The 22994-nt window shown below is 42.3% G+C and overlaps 1 protein-coding gene across 4 annotated transcripts in view; it reads left to right on the forward strand.

Moving 5' to 3' along the window:
• arhgef4 (Rho guanine nucleotide exchange factor (GEF) 4) overlaps positions 1-20839 on the forward strand; it is a 115950-nt gene extending 95111 nt beyond the window's left edge. For all 4 annotated transcript variants that reach the window (XM_026180768.2, XM_080306275.1, XM_026180770.2 and 1 more), the window contains 7 exons: positions 3253-3432; positions 3701-3933; positions 9095-9224; positions 9331-9462; positions 18013-18256; positions 18509-18586; positions 19527-20839. In XM_026180768.2, the coding sequence (XP_026036553.1) occupies positions 3253-3432; positions 3701-3933; positions 9095-9224; positions 9331-9462; positions 18013-18256; positions 18509-18586; positions 19527-19684 (1155 nt within the window). In that variant the 3' untranslated portion in view covers positions 19685-20839. The remainder of the gene's footprint in view (positions 1-3252; positions 3433-3700; positions 3934-9094; positions 9225-9330; positions 9463-18012; positions 18257-18508; positions 18587-19526) is intronic.
• The last annotated feature ends 2155 nt before the right edge of the window (positions 20840-22994 follow it).

Consider the following 22994-nt stretch of genomic DNA (forward strand, 5'->3'; position numbering starts at 1 on the left):
ATATATATATATATATATATATATATATATATATATATATACACACAGTGGGGCAAAAAAGTATTTAGTCAGCCACCGATTGTGCAAGTTCCCCCACTTAAAATATAGCCTCTGTAGAAATTATCCACACCCTCACTTACCTTAACTGCACTACTGTATAGCCCTGTGTAAACAATCATTCTGTACATACGATAATTTTTAACCCTACAACTGTTTACAACTTGCATAGTTCCCATTTCTGTATAGCTGTATATCTCAGATTCCTGTAAAGTTATTTATTTCATATTCTGTATAGTTTTTCATATTTATATCCTGTTTATATCCTGTACATAGCTTGTACTCACTACAGCCTGTACATACTTATAGTTATAGAATATTCACAACATACTTCATACCGTGTACATTATAACATAATAGACCCATTTCTGTAATATACTTACATATCTATATTATTGCTAATATATATTGTAATATATCTATATCACTAAAGCACTTCTGGATGGATGCAAACTGCATTTCGTTGCCCTGTACCTGTGCATGTGCAATGACAATAAAGTTGAATTCTATTCTATTCTATTAAAATGATGACAGAGGTCAGTAATTTGCACCAGAGGTACACTTCAACTGTGAGAGACAGAATGTGAAAAAAAAAAAATCCATGAATCCACATGGTAGGATTTGTAAAGAATTTATTGGTAAATCAGGGTGGAAAATAAGTATTTGGTCAATAACAAAAATACAACTCAATACTTTGTAACATAACCTTTGTTGGCAATAACAGAGGTCAAACGTTTACTATAGGTCTTTACCAGGTTTACACACACAGTAGCTGGTATTTTGGCCCATTCCTCCATGCAGATCTTCTCGAGAGCAGTGATGTTTTGGGGCTGTCGCCGAGCAACACGGACTTTCAACTCCCGCCACAGATTTTCTATGGGGTTGAGGTCTGGAGACTGGCTAGGCCACTCCAGGACTTTCAAATGCTTCTTACGGAGCCACTCCTTTGTTGCCCGGGCGGTGTGTTTTGGATCATTGTCATGTTGGAAGACCCAGCCTCATTTCATCTTCAAAGTTCCCACTGATGGAAGGAGGTTTTGGCTCAAAATCTCACGATACATGGCCCCATTCATTCTGTCCTTAACACGGATCAGTCGTCCTGTCCCCTTGGCAGAAAAACAGCCCCATAGCATGATGTTTCCACCCCCATGCTTCACAGTAGGTATGGTGTTCTTGGGATGCAACTCCGTATTCTTCTTCCTCCAAACACGACGAGTTGAGTTTATACCACAAAGTTCTACTTTGGTTTCATCTGACCACATGACATTCTCCCAATCCTCTGCTGTATCATCCATGTGCTCTCTGGCAAACTTCAGACGGGCCTGGACATGCACTGGCTTCAGCAGCGGAACACGTCTGGCACTGCGGGATTTGATTCCCTGCCGTTGTAGTGTGTTACTGATGGTGACCTTTGTTACTTTGGTCCCAGCTCTCTGCAGGTCATTCACCAGATCCCCCCGTGTGGTTCTGGGATCTTTGCTCACCGTTCTCATGATCATTTTGACCCCACGGGATGAGATCTTGCGTGGAGCCCCAGATCGAGGGAGATTATCAGTGGTCTTGTATGTCTTCCATTTTCTGATGATTGCTCCCACAGTTGATTTTTTCACACCAAGCTGCTTGCCTATTGTAGATTCACTCTTCCCAGTCTGGTGCAGGTCTACAATACTTTTCCTGGTGTCCTTCGAAAGCTCTTTGGTCTTGGCCATGGCGGAGTTTGGAGTCTGACTGTTTGAGGCTGTGGACAGGTGTCTTTTATACAGATGATGAGTTCAAACAGGTGCCATTCATACAGGTAACGAGTGGGGGACAGAAAAGCTTCTTACAGAAGACGTTACAGGTCTGTGAGAGCCAGAGATTTTCCTTGTTTGAGGTGACCAAATACTTATTTTCCACCCTGATTTACGAATAAATTCTTTACAAATCCTACCATGTGAATTCGTGGATTTTTTTTTCACATTCTGTCTCTCACAGTTGAAGTGTACCTCTGGTGCAAATTACTGACCTCTGTCATCATTTTAAGTGGGGGAACTTGCACAATCGGTGGCTGACTAAATACTTTTTTGCCCCACTGTATATGTATATATATATATATATATATATATATATATATATATATATACATATACATATATATATTTATATAGATATTTAATTCTTTTTTTTGAAAATGGATTGTTAAATTAACTTATGTTATAATTTGTTTGGGGGGCAATTTATTGCTTAAAATGGAATTTCAGGTTTTCATTATTTATAATTGCCATATACCAGTTTCATTGCCTAAATCTTGCCAATAAAAGCAAAAGTAACAGAATTAATTTTTAAATACAAAAAGACATTTTAGGAAAGTTTGACCTTATTAGATCTCCAGGACAATATTAAATTGTATTGAAGAAATTTTCAAAATGTGATGATGCCAGCATCAGCTCAGTTTCAATTCAGTTGTATTTATATTGCGCCAAATCACAGCAACAGTTGTCTCACTTGCAACATCACTGGTATGCACTGAGTTACACTACGTTCTTCTTTTAGAAGGGTTCAGTTTTTGATTAGCAAAACATTCACCAACGGTTATACTTTATCTCACCAGTTTAATTTCACATAGCAGTAGTTTTGCATATACACTTTCATAACAAGTTTTAAAAACCACTTTTCCAGTTCTCACACCCATCTGCACTTACACAAAGGACAATTTACATCTAAATGTTGGCAAGTATACTCCTAAACTTCATAAACTTCATTCTTATTACTACTGAAATGATAACACTGTGGCCCATTTTGATTGGGGGGGGTGAGCATGCGCATAATGAGAACCAACATAAGCCCAGAGGCCCCAAGTGGCTGCAACCAACAGCAAAGACCAAGCTGCATTGGACAGCAGCATGCTGAGCAAAAAAGCACATTGGACGTTCTCCACCAGCGCCCAAGGCCCCCCAGCAAGATCCTGTCAGTGATTCTAAGTCCCTTTATTTGGCCCCCAAACCTGACCTGCATGTAGGAAAAAGAACTTTGGAAATCTGTCCTCCAGCATCAGGAAATCTGGGCCTGAACTCTGAGATAGTCTGAAATGTACAAATGACCAAATTCAAACCAAGTGGAAAAATGAGAGAGAACAGTTAGTCTGTGAACACACTGTGCTCTGTGTATGTTTGACATCTAAAATCAGCAGGTTTTCCTCCTGTCTCTGCCCCTCAGGGTTACATCAAACAGTGCCGCAAAAGGACAGACATGTTCACTGAAGAGCAGCTTCGTACCATCTTTGGGAATATCGAAGAGATCTACCGATTCCAAAGGAAGTTCCTCAAAGGTCTCGAGCAGAAGTTCAACAAGGAGCAGCCACATCTGAGTGAGATTGGTTGCTGCTTCCTTGAACATGTAAGCTGAATCAAAAAACAACAAAAAATCTTCAACTGGTTTTCTTAAAACCTTTAGAAAACCAGTTAACCCACACACACACTTCTGCTTTCAGTCCTTCTGAGTTGTCCATTTCATAGTGCTTATATTACACCTACATTTCTTTGCCTGATTAATTGAAAATGCTTTATGATGTTTCATGACAGGTCTGAGAGGTGTTTATTATATTAAACACTCTTCCCACACCATTCTCTCACCTCTAGCCCGACTTGTTGTTGTCTGTGTTCAGCAAACAGATTTCCAGATCTATTCAGAGTATTGCAACAACCACCCCAATGCCTGCATCCAACTCTCCAAGTTGATGAAGGTCAACAAGTATGTATTCTTCTTTGAGGCTTGCCGACTGCTTCAGAAGATGATTGACATATCTTTGGATGGTTTTTTGCTGACTCCAGTTCAGAAGATCTGCAAGTACCCGCTGCAGCTGGCAGAACTGCTCAAATATACCAACCCTCAGCACAGGTGACTGTAAGCTCTTTGACAAACTGTCAGAATTTAAGTGCTCCCGAGCTAGCGAGGGTCCAGTTGGCTCCTCTCTATGACATACATTTCATCAGTAGACGAATCCAAAAATCCATGCAGACAGTCACATGCTTTTCTGTGTCAGGCCACCAACAAAGCTTTTCTCCAAATGAAAGCGCTAAAATAGCTTAATGATGACTTTTTCTCGATTTCAACAGTTGCCCGTGTGCACATGTGAGTATAACAGAATAACAGAATCACAAGTGGTGATATTTCAGAATTTAAGATTTCCTAAAGACTTAACCAGGGCATCACGTGGTCAGATGCAGTTATCTGAAGTTTTAAGTTTACACACTCTTTGGGTTTCATCTTCATTCTTAAGAGTGATGCAGCATTAAATCTTAGTGGGATATTCAGACATACACAGATTGAGGGAAAAAAAGAGCCTCTGCCTTAAACTGAATTTCAAACAATGATTGCCTACAGCGAGAAGGAAAAACTCCCTTTTAACAGGAAGACCTCTTAAATATTCAGACGTGTGGCTGAACCAGGCTCAGGGAGGAACATATAGAGACAAGGGGTCACGGAAACTTCCATAAAAGGAAAACAAGAATAATATATTAGTATGAGATGGATTCTGTGCGGAGAATTGCATGTCTACCTGCAGGTGTTCCAGTTTCTTTCTAGTCCAATTTCATGCATGTTAGGTTAATGGTCATTCTAAATTGTCCATAGACAAGGCAGATACACAAAAGTGCCCAATAAACAGAATACAACCTGTTTTGTAAGCCTAAAAAAAATGTCCATAAAACATAACACAAATCTAATGAGGAAAATGTGAAAGTTAAAAAAGTAAGCTAGCAACTACAGCACAGGAAACTGAGAAGAAGCATTCAGGAACAAGCTAGGGTGAGAGGAACTGAGGCACTGACAAAGAATAAGGGGAATACAGGAATGAGAAATACACAGTAGGGTGATGGGCAGTGAGGAAACACCTGGGAAACACAGCTCAACTAAATCAGAATAATCACAAATCATGGGGGAAGGAAAATTAAACACCAAACAGAAGAGATGACTAACAAAGTAAAACACGAAGTACGAACAACAGACGTCTAACAAACAAACTTGACAACAGGATACAAGGAAAGCAGGAATGGTCACTAAACCAAAACTAAAGAACTTAACTATAACACAAGGAGAATCTAAAACTAAGAATAAGAGCTACAAAGAAAAGAATACTGTGACAAGGACCACAACACTGACCGTGTTTATTTTCTCTTTATTTACGTGGCACACTACTGACAGTTTCTTGTCGTTCGGTTCAGCACCCACGCGTGCAGCTTTCAGCTGCGCTATGACACTCCTCCCCACTCTCAGCTCCGGCTTCACTATATCACGAAGGAAGAGAGAGAGCTCATTAACTAAACTCCACGCACCTGTCCCACCTCCCCGGCACTGCCCCTTGAGCTCACTGCACCACCCCTGCCCTGCAGCTGAGCCAGGGACCACACCTCCGCCAGAAATACAAAAGCCATACGTATCAGTAGAATCTCAAATACAGAACATCAAACTCGGGCCAACACCCCAGAGTCCATGACAGTGAATCTTCAAGATGGACTTGTCAGGCAGGAGGAAGAAAGATTGATGTAGTGAAGGAAGACATGCAGAGGATTAGTGTGACAGATGAGGATGTATGAACTGAGATGGAGGTGAACAAACTACTGAGAGGTGGGCAACTCCAGGCCTCGAGGGCCGGTGTCCTGCAGGTTTTAGACGTGTCCTTGATCCAACACAGCTGATTGAAATGGCTAAATCCTCAACATGTTTTGAAGTTCTCCAGAGGCCTGGTGATGAACTCATCATGTGATTCAGGTGTGTTGACCCAGGGTGAGATCTAAAACCTGCAGGACACCGGCCCTCGGGGCCTGGAGTTGCCCACCACTGCCCTAGAGGGAGGAGTGCCCAAAAGAAAGTCTAAAGCACTGCAGCATCAGTATGACTAGAAGAGCACAATATAAATGCAAGTGCATCACCTTAAATGTCCCAAAAATGTGCAAATACATTATTTCATTATAGCTGGTCACTGTATTTTATCAGCATTTATCTAAATCGATTGATTGATTTTTGCCTTTACTGTTCATTCTTTGCACAGTGCAATGAGTGACGAGTAAAGCAAGGGAAGAAAGAGTGTGTGGGAATGACATGCAGGTAATGGGCCGCAGCAGAACCAATCCAAGGCTCTGCAGTTTAGCGCCAGGCTGTTCTGATGACCTATAGCAACACCCTCCAGTAAACCCCCAAAACTCCATCCCCGTAGAGACTGTGTCTGCTCCCATACAAGCAAAATCCAAACCAAAATCGGCAAACAACCATCCATCCATCCATCCGTCCGTCCATCCATCCATCCATCCATCCATCCATCCATCCATCCATCCATCCATCCATCCATCCGTCCGTCCATCCATCCGTCCATCCATCTGTCCATCCATCCATCCATCCATCCATCCATCCATCCATCCATCCATCCGTCCATCCGTCCATCCATCCATCCATCCATCCATCACTGTTAAAGATGAATTAAAACTCTATTTATCCTTGTCCACTGGACAAGTCAAAAAACAGTTTTAGTTGTTATCCATCATCTTCAGTGTGTTTATCTGATGTCTCTGACTTTTTTGTCAGGTTCAGTGCCCAGCCAAATAATTGTTGTAAGTCCATCCATTTATATGTTGAAATGACACTGCATTTAACTTAACTTAAACACATAACTCATAGGCTGGAGAGGATATTGTGCCTTTGGAAGACCTTAATTTGACCTGGAATATCTGTCTTTTGCTTTACATAGCAATACTATAGTTTAGGATCCCTGGGTCTGTTTCATCATATGTTTTGTTTGTTGGACTTTTGAATCAACATTGTATTGTGTTTTGAGAAAAGTATTCTGGATTTATCTGGATTTGTTCGTGCCTTTGATGTTCCCCCCGTGCTTCCTGGGTTATTGTCTATATTTCTAGTTCTCAGTCCTCGTTCATTCTCAGTTCCCTTCTGTGTCGAGGTTGTCTTAGTCTCTCCGTGTCCCTCACTCTCTCTGTGTTGTTTTTCCTGTTTTATTTTGTCAGCCCCTTGTCTCGTGCATGTTATGTTCAGTTTTGCTTCCCCTATCTCGTCTGTTTGCTTCAGCTGTGTTCCCATGTGTCTCCACTTCCCCTGACCACCCTCCTGTGTTTATCTGGTGTCAGTTCCCCTTTGTCCCTTATCAGAGTGTCCTGTTATGTTCTGGTTTCTGTCGTTCCAAGTTTAGTTTTTCAATAGTTCCCATTTACACTTGGACTTTTGCCTTTGTTTTGTACCTGTTCCATCGGTTTAATAAAGGGCTCGCTTCTGTTAAAACCTCCGCCTGCCTCTGTGTGCTCATCACACACAATCCAACACTCTGAAGGAAAAGTCTTCTGTAGAGCTGGGACATCTTACTATTTGTCAATGATAGGTTTCTTTTTAACACTTTTTCCAGGCTGACAAAGAGTCAGAGCTCTGCTGAATGGAGTCTTCCTTTAGACTTTAATAGTAAAGACTAGTAATGATTATTATTTTTCTAACAATTAGAATAAATTTCACACCCTTCCCAAGGATGTACCAGTAAATACAACAGCTTTAATAGCTGCTTATATTGACTTTCTCTAACATGTAAACATGTCTCTTAGAACTCATTCCTACAAGACTGCTCTAAGTCTGATCATTAAGTGATAGCCCAACTTTAAATATGATTAATTTACTTCTAAACTGAGATTTGTTTTTTTAATTTGGCCGCAGGAATCTTAAAAACATTTTGTCTAACCAGATACTGGACTTACCTTGGCCTCTAGCAGCGCTTTGAGGAACCTGTGTCATTTTTTAATCAGGCCATGTCCTTGACTGTACACATAACTACTTTTATGTATTTGTGCAATATCACTAGAACATTCTGTCTCAGAATGCTGAAAAGTCAGTTCATGCATTTATTGCTTCTAGTGTTAACTACTGAAAATCCAGTATTATCTCCCTGAAAAGCCTTCAGCTGAAACAGAAGGCTGGAGGGACTAAGAAGATAAACCATATTTCTCCCACATTCTCCCCATGGGCTCTCTGTAAATCCCCCAATTTAACAACCTTCTCCTTACATACAAAATGTTGAATAATCATCTTATCTTAAAGACCTCATAATACCATACTATCATAATTCAGAGTTGGGGGGAATGGGATATCAGTAGCTCACAGTCTGGGTTTAGGAGACAGACACTATTTGTACTTTTAGATTAGGTCTAAAACTTTCCTTTTTATAAAGCGTATAGGTAGGGCTGGATCACGTGACACTGAATCATCCCTTAGATATGCTGAAATAGGTTTAGGCTACTGGGGGGTTCCCGTGATTCACTGACCATTTCTTCTTCATTCACTCTCTGTGGCTTTATACACAGCGGATTCATTCATGAAAGATTCAGTCAGTCATTAGTAACTATGACTCTGTGTCTCTCTGCTCACTTCTCTAACCCCTCACTCCCAAGCTGGTCACGGCAGATGGCTGGCCCTCCCCTCAGCCTGGTTCCACCTGAGATTTTTCCCACTCAAAGGGAGCTTCTCCTTCCCACTGTTGAAAAATGCTTGCTCATGGGGGCTCATTTGATTGTTGGGATTTTCTTTCTAACATTGTAGGGTCTTTATCACCCTACAGTATAAAAGGCCTTGAGGTGACTTTTGTTGTGAATTGGCACTTTATAAATTAAATTCAATTGAACGGAAATAAAATGGTGCATTTGTTAAATATATTTTGTGAAGTGAGGCACAGAAGGTTTACAGTTACTTCACTCTAAGGTGACCTCTGATAAATTAGTTGGTTTTTCTGTCTGAAAAGACTAACAGACACGACATTTTAGTTTGTGCAGTTTGGGGTTTTTTTCTACAGAAAGCCCCATTTTCTGACAGGTTGTCCGAAACCACACTATACTGTAACTGTAACACGACGCCCTGTTCAACAACTCAGTGATTGCTTTAATGGTTGTTTAATAATGGAGTTCTGCAGCATGGCGGATCAGTTGTGCTTCACAGAAAATATAAAGAGTGTGTTATGGAATCACCACAAATAATTACTTTATAATCCAAATGCATGTCACTCTCTAAACTTTAGGGACTACAAAGATGTGGAGGCAGCTTTGAATGCCATGAAGAATGTTGCCAGGCTTATAAATGAGAGAAAACGGCGCCTTGAGAACATCGACAAGATCGCTCAGTGGCAGAGCTCCATTGAGGATTTTGAGGTTTGTAATGAAGCATCTTTTTTCTAACATTTCTCCAACACTTACTATTAACTGCAGCATGTCTGAGAAGCACCTAATAGCTGCATGTGTGCTTTAAACCTTACAGGGTGAAGATGTCCTCAGCAGAAGCTCTGAGCTCATCTTTTCAGGAGAGCTGACCAAGCTATCCCTGCCTCAGGCTAAGAGTCAACAGAGAATGTTTTTCCTTTTTGACCATCAGATGGTGTACTGTAAAAAGGTGCCCTTTTTTTCTACTATGGATGTCATTTTGTGAGGTACTGATAAAAGCATGTGGCAAGAATCACCCTAAGTGCCAGGAGAAAGGGGCATCAGTGTATATGTACAAAAGAAAAGGTTATCCATGGTTGTGTATCAGGTGTTATTTATATAGCGCCAAAACACAACAACAGTTCCCTCAAGGTGTCTGTGTAAGGTAATACTAATGTGTCAAGCTAATAGGCTTAATTTGTATTCTAAATACAAATACATTTCTATAATTTTCTAATAATAATTCACTTTATTCCACAAGAAGAAGACAGTTTGGTCAGTGGAAGAAGAAAAATGGTGGTATTTATGTACTGAGATGGATCATTAACTGAATTGTCAAGGTTTGTTTGGTGCAGGACTCAATCGCAGGACTCCAAAACTCTAAAACTAGTGAAAAATGAAAAAATTTATTTAAAGGGGCATATATACATTAGAGATGGCACGATACCACTTTTTTATGTCCAATACCGATACCGATATCATAAATTTGGATATCTGCCGATACTGATATGAATCCGATATAGTGTTTTTTAATCAACAAAACAGTTTTTTAAATATCTTGCTGCATTTTGTATAGGTTCATACTCAAGTTTAAAACAACAACTACACTAAAGCTATTCTGTTATACCTGTATGCAAAAAAAAATATTTCATAGTTCAGCAATACTGATCAATCTAATAAACTTAAACCTACACCATCCTCCCTATTCTGGTATTTTAAAGAGTACTTAGCGTAAATATTAAGCAACCTAACTAATAGGGTTCCAACTCCCAGCAACAACAAAAATAAATAAATAAAAAATAGGGAACCACCCCTCACCCTCCACCTCATGATGCTTAATCGACGTAATCAACCTTAATTTGATGCAGTGTGAAAAAAATGCACAGAAATCAATTATTTTTCAAGAAATATTAAATAGATTCAACATCTTTCTTCAACAAAATTGCAGACTGCACAGATGGTACCTTCCCAAAGGAAAAAGTACTATAGCTTACTAGGGTATATTAGACTTAATAGTTACTATATACAGTAATGGACTTCTATTCATTTTACATCAAATTAAAACTTTGGGTGTCAGATAATTATTTATTAAAAGCTCGACATTTTAAATGAGAATAAGAAAGAAAAGTATGTCTTTGTGCCCCCTTTTCCCTGTTAATGCCCTATCGGCCCCCCTGGCTAAACTTTGCTAGATCCGCCCCTGCACAGTTACCAGCGTCAGCTGTAGAAAAAGATCCTGGTGTAGAAAGTAATATTAAATACATTCTAACAACAGCTGATCAAGCTTAAACGTGCTGCTGTTGTTCAGCCGCTGGTTTCCTCTTTCTGGTGCAAAGTGGGCCAAAAACAAACAAGAGAGACGGACTCGCGACAGAAAAGCTGATCAGCTGATCGTTAAGCAGTTTCATGATTGAAGTAGCAGCAGGAGAGGCAGTCGCTCCATATATCGCTTGTTAAGCTTAACGCAGGAATGCTTTACAAACATTCAGAGATGGACTTACACACTTGCTTTACTTCTCTCGGGATAACTTTGTCGGAGATGAAATGCCGGGTTGCTAGCGAAGCTCCACATGCTATCCAGACCACCGACAGGTCCCGCATGCCACAGCCGCTCTATCACGTGATGCATACTGCTCCGACGTGCTAACGTTCTGAGGTGAGTTACGGCGTGTTGCAAGTTTTGTGAGGTGCTTTCGTGATATTTAATGGATCGGATTACATTTTTTATTTTTCTCCGATATCCGATCCAGTAATTTAGGTCAGTATCGGACCGATACCGATACGTAATATCGGATCGGTCCATCTCTAATATACATATGCACAGTGAATAATGGGAAGAGGGCTCCAGTTCCTTGTTCAGCCTGTCTGTCTGACCATTGGTTTGGGGGTGATAACCTGATGAGAGACTGACCTGGGCACATATGGTGAAGCAGAATTCCTTCCTTTGACGTGAACTGAGGTCCACGGTTGGAGACGACATCTGAAGGGATTGTATGCAGGTGGAACAAGTGATCCATCAGCAGCTGGTCCATCTTGAGTGCTGTGGGGAGCTGCAAAATGTGCTGCTTTGGAAAAGCAATCAATAATAGACAGAATTACCATGTTTCCTGGTGAAGGTGGAAGGCCTGTCAAAACATCCAGGGCGATGTGTGATCAAGAGGGCCTGGGGTTGGTAGCGGTTGGAGCAGGCCCGCCGGAGGAGAGGTCAGTGATTTATTTTGGGGATAGATGGTGCAGGCTTTTACATACTCTCGGGCATCTTGAGCTAAAGTCACCAGAACAGGCTCCCAGGAACGAGATGGTGCGTTGGATTCCAGGATGACACGAGAATCATGCCCATTGGAGCACCTGGGCCTGCACGGATGAAGGGACATAGAGCCGGTCCGGGGGTCCTGTCCCAGGATCAGGTTCGGTATGCTGCCATACCGCTGACTCAATTTCCCAGGGGAGTCCTCCTATTACACAGCCCCTAGGAAAGGCCAGTGTTTCCACTTGAGCCTCCTCAGAAGGTGAAAACTGGTGTGATAAAGCATCTAGCTTGACGTTTTGGGACCCAGGCCAGTAGGTAATTGAGAAACTGAACCTGACCCACCTGGCTTGGCGCGCGTTAAGCCGTTTTGCTGACTGAAGGTAGGCGAGGTTCTTGTGGTCTATCCACACAGTGAAAGGCTGTGCTGTTCCCTCAAGCCATTACCGCCACTCCTCCATCACCAACTTGATATCCAGTAGCTCTCTGTCGCCAACGTCGTAATTTTGTTCTGTGAACACATGGATGGAGTTTACCTTCAGTCTGTTGACTAAGTTCCACCTCCACGGAAGGGTCAGGTGCGATTCAGCTGGGTGAGAATGGGCACCAAAGTGAAAGGTTGCTTCACGTGAGCAAAAACCTCATGGGCTGCCTGCCCCCACTGAAACAGGACCTTTGGAGAGGTGAGGTGAGACAATTTTACTGAAGTCGTGAATGAAGCGACGATAGACATTTGCAAACCCCAGGAATCGTTGAAGCTGTTTGCAGTTTGGTGGTGTGGACCACTCCAAGACCGCTTGGACTTTTACTGGATCCGGTCTCAGATTTTCCTGTTTAATAATGGAAGAGAGGAAGCCCTTCTCAGCTTCAACAAACAGACGGTTCTCCAGCAGCCTCTGCAACACTAGTTTTACATGCCGTTCATGCTCCACCACTGACCTGGAGAAGATGAGGATATCATCTAGGTAGACAAAAACAAAGTGGTTGATGAAGTCTCTGAGAATGTCATTAACGATGGCCTGGAAGACTGCCAGAACGTTTGTTAACCCAAACAGCATGACAAGATACTCAAATTGCCCCAAATGAGTGTTGAAGGCCATCTTCCACTCGTTCCCCTCCCTTATGCGAAACAAATGGTACGCATTGCGGAGGTCCAGTTTACTGAAGATTGTCATTCCTTGGAGAAGCTCAAACGCAGAAGTCAACAAAGGCAACGGGCATTTTTTTTAAACAGTTATTGTGTTCAAACCCCGATAATTAATGCAAGGTCTTACAGACTTGTCTTTCTTTTCCACGAAGAAAAATCCTGCCCCTAAAGGAGAGGAAGATGGCTGAATTATCCAAGCAACAAGTGAGTTGGTAATGTATTCCTCCATGGCCTCCCTTTCTGGCTGGGACAGGCTTTAGAGTCGACTGGTTGGCAATGGTGCCCAGATAGCAAGTCAATAGCGCAATCATTGGGCCTGTGTGGAGGCACGATCCTTATTAAATACCTCAGCCAGTTCATGATAAACCGAAGGAACAGCAGCTAGGTTCGGAGGTGTTGGCGGAGGTGATGCTGGAAAGAGGAGAGACGGAGGTGGTAGATCTGGGCGACCGTAGCTCAGGGGGTTGGGAAACTCATCTGTAACCAGAAGGTCGCCGGTTCGATCCCCCTGCTCTCTCTCGGTGGCTGTGGCTCAGCTACTGATCGGAAGGTTGGTGGTTCGATCCTAGGCTTCCCCAGTCTGCATGTCAAGTGTCCTTGGGCAAGATACTAACCCCAAATTGCCCTCCAATGCGTTCATCGGAGTGTGACTGTGTGTGAATGTAGATTAGTTTGCACTTGCGTTTAGAAGTGCTTGCATGAGTGGGTGTGAATGAGGCATGTTGCATACGGCGCTTTGAGTACTCTGGGAGAGAAAAGCGCTATATAAGAATTAGTCCATTTACCATCTCTGTCCTGGTCATTTTGTCCTTGGGCAAGACACTTCACCTACCACCTACTGGTGTTGGTCAGAGGGGCCGATGGCGCAATATGGCAGCCTCGCTGTCCACCAGTGTGTGAATGCGAGTGTGAGTGAATAGTGGAATTGTAAAGCGCTTTGGGTGCCTAGAAAAGCGCTATATAAATGCAATCCATTATTATTATTATCATTATTGTTTTATTATTGGAAAGCACTTTGGTCAACTTTGTTGTTTTTAAAAGTGCTATATAAATAAAGTTGGATTGGATTGGATTATCTTAGGCATGTCATGTGGCATTCCTCCCTCCATCTAGAAATGCAGCCATTTCTCCAGTCAGTGAGTGGGGTTGTGTTGTAACAGCCAGGGATAGCCAAGAACCAGATGGGTTAGTGGAGCCTTAAAAACAAACAAACTGATTAACTCAGAATGATATCCGGAATGATGTTATCAGTTCAGTAATGTGGGTGACGTCTGGTAAACGCTAACCATTCAGGGAGGAGGTTCGTAGAGCATGAGGCAGTGGCTCAACAGTTAAGCCTAGTTTCTTAGCAAGGGAAAAGTCAATAAAACTCTGTTCGGCGCCGAAGTCAATTAATGGAGTGAGTGGGTGGAGGCGTGAGCGGTTAGCTCACAAATTCATTAAACTGTAGGCTGGACGACCTCTAATTATCTCTTTCTAAATTCAGATTATGCCGAAGTTTTTATATTCTGCCTTAAAAATCATAGAAATGTGATGCCATGGTCCTCCAGTCCTCCTGTGTTGGCTCACTCGGCAGCAGAGACCTGCAAATGGATCTCAGAGAGTTACTGAAAGAGAGATTGCTGAGGAAAGAAAATACTGTGGTGGAGCCATGGGCCTCGCTAACTGGAAATCCCTTTGCTTTGCTTCTGACTTTGTCTTGTAAACTTTTCTCCTGAGCCCTGTGTATTGAGTCCAATCTACATCACGTGTCTAACCAGTTACTTGTCCTGGTTACTGGAGGCCAAGATAATGCCGTCCAGATTATATCCTGTAATGCACATTATTAAGCAAATAGTAAGGACTGCTTTGCACAGTACCTCTAAAATTAGGATCATCCTATCTCAGAGTGATATAAAAAAACATTTCATGCATTTATGACATCTAGGCCAGACTATTGTAATAATTTTTCAGGTTGTAGTGATCAAAAATCCTACAGTGAGATCTCTGACATGGACTAAAGAGACCATATTTTTAGCTATTAAATCAAGAGCCAAAGTTAAATTACTCCTCATATACAAAGTCTTGAATAATCAAGCCCCATCTCATCTTAAACACCAAATTTTACCATATATCACCCCAAATGAGCACTTTGTTTCCTATTCTACTCTGGGAGCCACAAGTCGCCACAAGTCTGAAAGCAGAGCTTTTAGCTGTCAGGTCCCTCTCCTATATTAACCAGCACCCAGTTTGGATTCAGGAGGCAGCCCCTCTTTGTACTTTTCACTTTTCTTTTTTTTTTATAAAGCTTTATAACATTTGTTTCGGGTCACTTGATCCAGCCTCTCTCTTAAATATGCAGCAATAGGCTCAGGCTACTGCTAAGGCTCTCCATGATGCTATGAACATTTCCTTTTCACTCCCTGTTTATACACCACTTTGCATTCAGTCATTACGTCTTGATGCATGCTCAATCATCCAGGTAAGTAAATCTCCAAAAGTTGATTCTGTTCATCTGGACGTAGCGTTTATTGGGAGAAACGTTTCGTCACTCATCCAGGTGACTTCTTCAGTCTAAGCAAACTGAAGGGTTTCCCCAATCTTATAAACAGGACATTTACATAATGACTGAAACCAGCCCACTGAAGGAACAATGGGATGGGAGGTCAGTTCCTTCATCATGATTATGCAAATTCTCATGACTATTGATCAACAACCACTGATCAATGGCCATGAGTCCCATTCACAGAGAGTTGGGGAATGGCTGCAATCACAGCATTGTAAGATGGTGACAGATGTACCCTTAGGCCCCTCCTCCATTCAGAGATGGTCTTTCCCTTTTCACGTAAATGGCCTCCTTGACTCCGCCCTCAAACCAGCGTTCCTCCCTGTCCAGGATGTTACATCCTCATCATTGAAAGAGTGTCCACTGGCCTGTAGGTGTAAATAGACTGCAGAGTCCTGGCCTGACAAGGTGGCTCTTCTGTGTTGTGCCGTCCTCTTTGGTTGTTTGGTTTCCCCGATGTATAAATCCTGCCAATCCTCCTGCACTTAACAGCGTACACTATGTTACTCTGTTTGTGTCGGGGGACCCGATCCTTGGGGTGGATCAGTTTTTGCCGCAACATGTTTTGGGGTTTAAAGGTCACAGATACGTGGTGTTTAGAAAAAATGCGTCTCAGCTGTTCCGATACTCCTGACACGTACGGGATCACTACAGGTTTTCGCTTAGTCATTGGTTGTCCTTCTCTCCTGGATCAGCTGGAGGTTTCTTTAGGAGCCTTTCCAGCTCTGACAAAAGTCCAGCTGGGGTAACCACATTTACTCAGGGCCTTCTTGATGTTCTTCTGTCTCCCTGGCTGCTGTGTCAGTGGGGATGGTGTTCGTTCTGTGTTATAGCATCCTGATGACACCCAGTTTGTGCTCCAGTAGATGATGAGTGTCAAACCTTAGATACTGATCCGTATGTGCAGGTTTACGGTACACGTCAGCTTTTAGATGTCCTCCATTACTGATGGAAATCTCACAGTCTAAGAAGGCTAACCTGCCACTGTTCATATCCTCCCTGGTGAATTTGATGTGTCGGTCCACCGAGTTAATGTGATCCGTGAATTGTGGTACATCCTGAGATTTGATTTTCACCCAGGTGTCATCCACATACCTGAACCAATGGCTTGGTGGTGTTCCAGGGTAGGATAGCAAAGCCCTCTTTTCCACTTCTTCCGTGTACAAATTGGCCACGATGGGTGAAACTGGGAGCCCATGGCACCCATGATTCTGCCTGTAGAACTGACCCTTGTATGTGAAGTAGGTGGAATTCACACACAGTTCAAACACACTTGGTCGATGCTGAGAGTGTTGTTTTGTTGTTTTTATATTGTTGTTTCGAATTGCTGTTTCTGTGGCTGTGATCAGCTCCACTAGCGGGATTTGTCTCACCATGACAGCAAAATTCAACCCTTTAGCAAGGATGTTTTCTCTGTTTGGGTGAGCTGTCTGTCAGACAAATTTTTCACCCACTTGTCTACATCTTCGGTGTTGCATCGTTCCCTCTTCTGGCCATTGAGTACACTCTCCGTATTTCGCTGTGGTTTCCGATGTACAACAAGTAAGTCAAACTTCATTTGTTGCCTGGTCTGCTCTCATCTAAAAGCATTGTCAGTCTCTGTCGGATCCGCTCCTCTTGAGATTTTAGCACGTCGATGGTAAAATTTGTCTGCCTCACCCATTCATTAAGCAGCTGGTGTGGTGCCTTCTGGAGGATTTTTGTTGCCTGGAAGCCTTTAACTGAAAAGCTCATTTGCAGACTTTTAGGAGTAATCCTGTTTTGTCTGCATCTGAGGCTGAATCTCAGGTGGTTCCTGTAATCCGCCATCTTACGTGCTGTTTGCTCATACTGACGAGCAAGCTTTAGGCAGTCCGTGCCAAAGTGGGAAAAAGGCTCTGATTAAATGTTGTTATCCCAGCTGGACATTTGTCAAAGCTGGGAAGACGCCTAAAGAAAGATCCAGCCGATCCAGGAGAGAACTGCTGACTATGGTACTCATGGCCATTGATCAGTGGGCTTTGATCACTGGTTGTTGATCAATGGTCATGAGAATTTGCATAATTATGATGAAGGAACTGCCCTCCCAGCCCATTGTTCCTTCAGTGGGCTGGTTTCAAATGTACTGTTTATAAGATTGAAACCTGCAGTCAGCTGAGACTGAAGAAGTCACTTGGATTAGTGACGAAACGCTTCTCCCACTGAAAACGCTATGTCCAGATGAACAGAATCAACCTTTGAACATTCAGTCATTTGTTATTATTTACCTCAGGACTAAAGACATGCAGTGGAAGTGAACCAGTCTCCCTCCTCTTACTCCAAACAGGTCACAGCCGTTGGCGGCTCCTTCCTGAGCCTGATTCTGTCAGAGGTTTCTTCCTGTTAAAAGGGAGTTTGTCCTTTCTGCTGTTGCCAAGTGGTTGCTCATGGGGGGTGATGTGATTGTTAGGGTTTTCTCTTGGGCTGTTGAGAACTGTTGAGGTGACACAGTGCTAAACAAAAAAAACTAAACAAAACAAACCTGTATGCTTTCATTTACTTTTCTTTTTACTCTTGTTCAAAACAAATCCTTCTTTAAATCTGCTGTCCATTATTGTTGCAGGACCTCCTGCGCCGAGACATGCTTTACTACAAGGGCCGGATTGACATGGACCACATGGAAGTAATAGATCTGGAGGATGGTAAGGAGAAAGACTTCAACATCAGCGTAAAAAATGCTCTGAAACTGCGCTCGCTAACTGGTGATGAAGTCCACCTCCTATGTGCTAAGAAGCCTGAGCAGAAAGAGCGCTGGCTCCGGGCCTTTACTGATGAGAGGAGGCAGGTCCAGCAAGACCGCGAGACAGGTCAGACATGTGCTCAGTTTGTCTTCATATGAATGGATGCTAAAACATTTGGATGATAATAATGGTGGCAATCCAAGTTTGTTGCAGCACTGTCGTGGCACATGCATTAAACAGATACAGACGCTGTAAACTTTCACAGAATTCTGATTTTTAAATTCATTTTGTCAAGGACATTTTCTGTCAGCTGATTTGAATGCTGTCGGTCTGGTGTCCTTACGAATAAACCTGTTGTTTTTATTTTCTTTTTGTCAGGGTTCACTCTCACAGAGGTCCAGAAGAAACAGGCCATGTTGAATGCCTGCAAAAGCCATCCAGCTGGGAAACCCAAAGGTATGCACCAATCAATTTATCGTAGAGTAACTTGGGGTTCAATATCTTGCCCAAGGATACTGTGCAGACTGGAGATGGGAGCAGCCAGGGATTAAACCTTCCAATTAGTAAATGACCTGCTCTACCTACACGACTGCAGTGGACAGCAGTGGAACTGAGCAAAGGGGTAAAAAAGTGGCCCATAGATGATAACGAATGAAACGCCTGGCAGTACACACTTTGTGATCTGCTGCCATGTGCGTATGTCAACAGATTATGTGTATATCTAATATTTTTCTTGTTTCACCTGTTTGGCTCTTTGTAGAAGTCTCCCTGTCATTCATAGCCGCTCACTTTAGTTTATACTGAACTTTTACCGAGTTAGATTTAAACAACAAATGCAATCTCAGACCCTCATAATGAAACCCTTCCTTGTTTCCTAATGCATATCCTATTTTCATCTCCGTAATATTAACCGCCTTCGTCCCTCACTCACTCCAAACAGTACTGCCATACTTGTCAATGCTCTTGTCACATCCCGTTTAGATTACTGTAATTCTCTTCTCTACGGTGTACCTCATAAATCCACCTGCTCGCCTGACTACCATGGGACTCGAGCCTTTAGCTGTTCTGCTCCAAGACTTTGGATGCACTTCCACCAGATCACGAACTCTCTCACCACTTTTAAATCACGTCACAAAACCCATCTATTCAAAACTGCATACAATTGATTCGGGCTTAGTCCACTTTTACGTTGCTCAGCTTTTATACTTGCTTTTATACTTTCATGCTTTTTTTCCTCTTATGTCTATATTTTATTTTGCCATGTTTTATTATATTGTATTGTTGCTATTGTTCTTGTGCTATTGTAAGGTGACCTTGAGGGTCTTAAGGGCACCTATAAATAAAATGTATTATTATTGTATTATAAGTAATGATCTGTTGTTCGTCTTCTCCTCAGCGGTGTCCAGACCTTATTATGACTTCCTCCTGAGGCAGAAACACCCCTCTCTCCCCTCTGCTTTGCCCCAGCAGCAGGTCTTTATGCTGGCTGAGCCCAAGCGCAAGACCTCCACCTTCTGGCACAACATTGGCAGACTGACGCCCTTCAAGAAGTAAAAAAACTGTAAGGAAAAAAAAGCCTTGGAGAAAAGGAACAGAGAAGGAGAAAGAGTCTCTGTTCGTGCCTGAATAGACCGTTTTTAACCCTTCCTCTCTTTAATTCCTACACATAATATCCTCTAATTATTGATTTATTGTATAGATATGAATTGAATATGTTATCTTTTGAAAGCACTTTATATGTTGGTTAACAATCAGACATGGGAATGGTCCTCTAGAGACAATGAGTCAGATAGGTAGAGTAAACTCTTGGTTCACTTATAAATAGACCTTGAATCAAGCACTGATTGGAACTAAAACTACTACTGTACTGCTACTGTAATAGTACTGTACTACTATTGTACTAGTACTGTACTAGTACTGTACTGCTGCAGGTGAGCGTGGGACTCCTGACTGTGCTGTCTCTGTGAAGACGTTGCCTGTCAACAAAACCTTGTTTATTTTCACTCTTCTGTTGCTTCATGATTTGACAGATGCCAAGTGTTTGTAGTGCCAGATGATCTGTTTTTATATTTGTTCCTTGTCTGCTTATGAAGAGACAACATTTCTTGTTTCCATGTACAGAAATATGATTTCAGCTATGTTTTGTTTCGTGATTATGATCCACCGGGATTTGGTTTTGTACTTCTCTGGTGTAATGTGCAAACTCCTGACGAATATCAAACGCAGCCCAAAGACAAATTGGCTCAGCACATGTTCTCGGCTGTTCTGGCTCCACGGTCTGAACCTCGACGACTCCTGATACCTGCTGTGTCAACGAAAGTACGCAACTCGCTCGATTTTCTTTTTCTTTCTGTTCTTTGTTGAAGTGCCATTTGAAGTGTGTCATGGATGCTTTACAATGACATGCATGGATGTGCTTAAAAGAAATACTGTGAGGAATATTTTTTTATCTCTGAAGAGCCCTGCTATATTTAACCTGATTGCTGGTTAAAGCTGGTTTCATTGTGCAGCCATGCTGACAGCATCTCTCTGTCTCACAAACACACATTCTTTTATCTACCTGTATTCACTATTCCTGCTCTGTGTATCTGATTTCCAGTATAATCTCATGTCAGATCAGTGCAGCCCGGCGATATTGCTCTGTAAGTGCATTTAGTGAAATGTACTCCTTACTCCTTTCTGTTCAAAAATTAAACGTTCCTAAAATGACTCATGTCGCTTCAACTTGGGGTGATTTTTACTTTGTTTCATGCCACTCTTTTTGGAGTTTCACTTCTTTAACGAAAAACCATGTGTACGCTAACATGGAGTACAAGCTAACATTTTCACTTTATAGATTAAAAAACCTGCTGAAAGTATCAAGTCTGTATTACTTTGCTTTTCATACCGTTCAAAGGGAGATTGCTTTGAAAATTGATACAGTTCACACTTAATGTAGTTACACTGCACAACTTATAATTAAAGGTTGTGGGAAGCACAGACTATACAGTGGGGCAAAAAAGTATTTAGTCAGCCACCGATTGTGCAAGTTCCCCCACTTAAAATGATGACAGAGGTCAGTAATTTGCACCAGAGGTACACTTCAACTGTGAGAGACAGAATGTGAAAAAAAAATCCACGAATTCACATGGTAGGATTTGTAAAGAATTTATTCGTAAATCAGGGTGGAAAATAAGTATTTGGTCACCTCAAACAAGGAAAATCTCTGGCTCTCACAGACCTGTAACGTCTTCTGTAAGAAGCTTTTCTGTCCCCCACTCGTTACCTGTATGAATGGCACCTGTTTGAACTCATCATCTGTATAAAAGACACCTGTCCACAGCCTCAAACAGTCAGACTCCAAACTCCGCCATGGCCAAGACCAAAGAGCTTTCGAAGGACACCAGGAAAAGTATTGTAGACCTGCACCAGACTGGGAAGAGTGAATCTACAATAGGCAACCAGCTTGGTGTGAAAAAATCAACTGTGGGAGCAATCATCAGAAAATGGAAGACATACAAGACCACTGATAATCTCCCTCGATCTGGGGCTCCACGCAAGATCTCATCCCGTGGGGTCAAAATGATCATGAGAACGGTGAGCAAAGATCCCAGAACCACACGGGGGGACCTGGTGAATGACCTGCAGAGAGCTGGGACCAAAGTAACAAAGGTCACCATCAGTAACACACTACAACGGCAGGGAATCAAATCCCGCAGTGCCAGACGTGTTCCGCTGCTGAAGCCAGTGCATGTCCAGGCCCGTCTGAAGTTTGCCAGAGAGCACATGGATGATACAGCAGAGGATTGGGAGAATGTCATGTGGTCAGATGAAACCAAAGTAGAACTTTTTGGTATAAACTCAACTCGTCGTGTTTGGAGGAAGAAGAATACTGAGTTGCATCCCAAGAACACCATACCTACTGTGAAGCATGGGGGTGGAAACATCATGCTATGGGGCTGTTTTTCTGCCAAGGGGACAGGACGACTGATCCGTGTTAAGGACAGAATGAATGGGGCCATGTATCGTGAGATTTTGAGCCAAAACCTCCTTCCATCAGTGAGAACTTTGAAGATGAAACGAGGCTGGGTCTTCCAACATGACAATGATCCAAAACACACCGCCCGGGCAACAAAGGAGTGGCTCCGTAAGAAGCATTTGAAAGTCCTGGAGTGGCCTAGCCAGTCTCCAGACCTCAACCCCATAGAAAATCTGTGGCGGGAGTTGAAAGTCCGTGTTGCTCGGCGACAGCCCCAAAACATCACTGCTCTCGAGAAGATCTGCATGGAGGAATGGGCCAAAATACCAGCTACTGTGTGTGCAAACCTGGTAAAGACCTATAGTAAACGTTTGACCTCTGTTATTGCCAACAAAGGTTATGTTACAAAGTATTGAGTTGTATTTTTGTTATTGACCAAATACTTATTTTCCACCCTGATTTACCAATAAATTCTTTACAAATCCTACCATGTGAATTCATGGATTTTTTTTTCACATTCTGTCTCTCACAGTTGAAGTGTACCTCTGGTGCAAATTACTGACCTCTGTCATCATTTTAGGTGGGGGAAACTTGCACAATCGGTGGCTGACTAAATACTTTTTTGCCCCACTGTATAAATGAGAAAAAAGCTACACACACACAGTTTCACTGACTCCACACTATTTACATTCATAGTGTGATGGTGCATCATGGGCAGCGATGGGAATAACGGCGTTACAAGTAATGGCGTTACTAACGGCGTTACTTTTTTCAGTAACAAGTAATCTAACTAATTACTATTCCTATCGTTATAACGCCGTTACAGTTACTAACAAGAAAATGCGGCCCGTTACTATTTTTCAACAAACAGATGGTTGAAGCTGTGTTCAGCTTACTGCATCTTAT

Source organism: Astatotilapia calliptera, chromosome 9 (genome assembly GCF_964374335.1).
Source record: "Astatotilapia calliptera chromosome 9, fAstCal68.1, whole genome shotgun sequence".
In the NCBI taxonomy this organism is placed as follows: Eukaryota; Metazoa; Chordata; class Actinopteri; order Cichliformes; family Cichlidae; genus Astatotilapia; species Astatotilapia calliptera.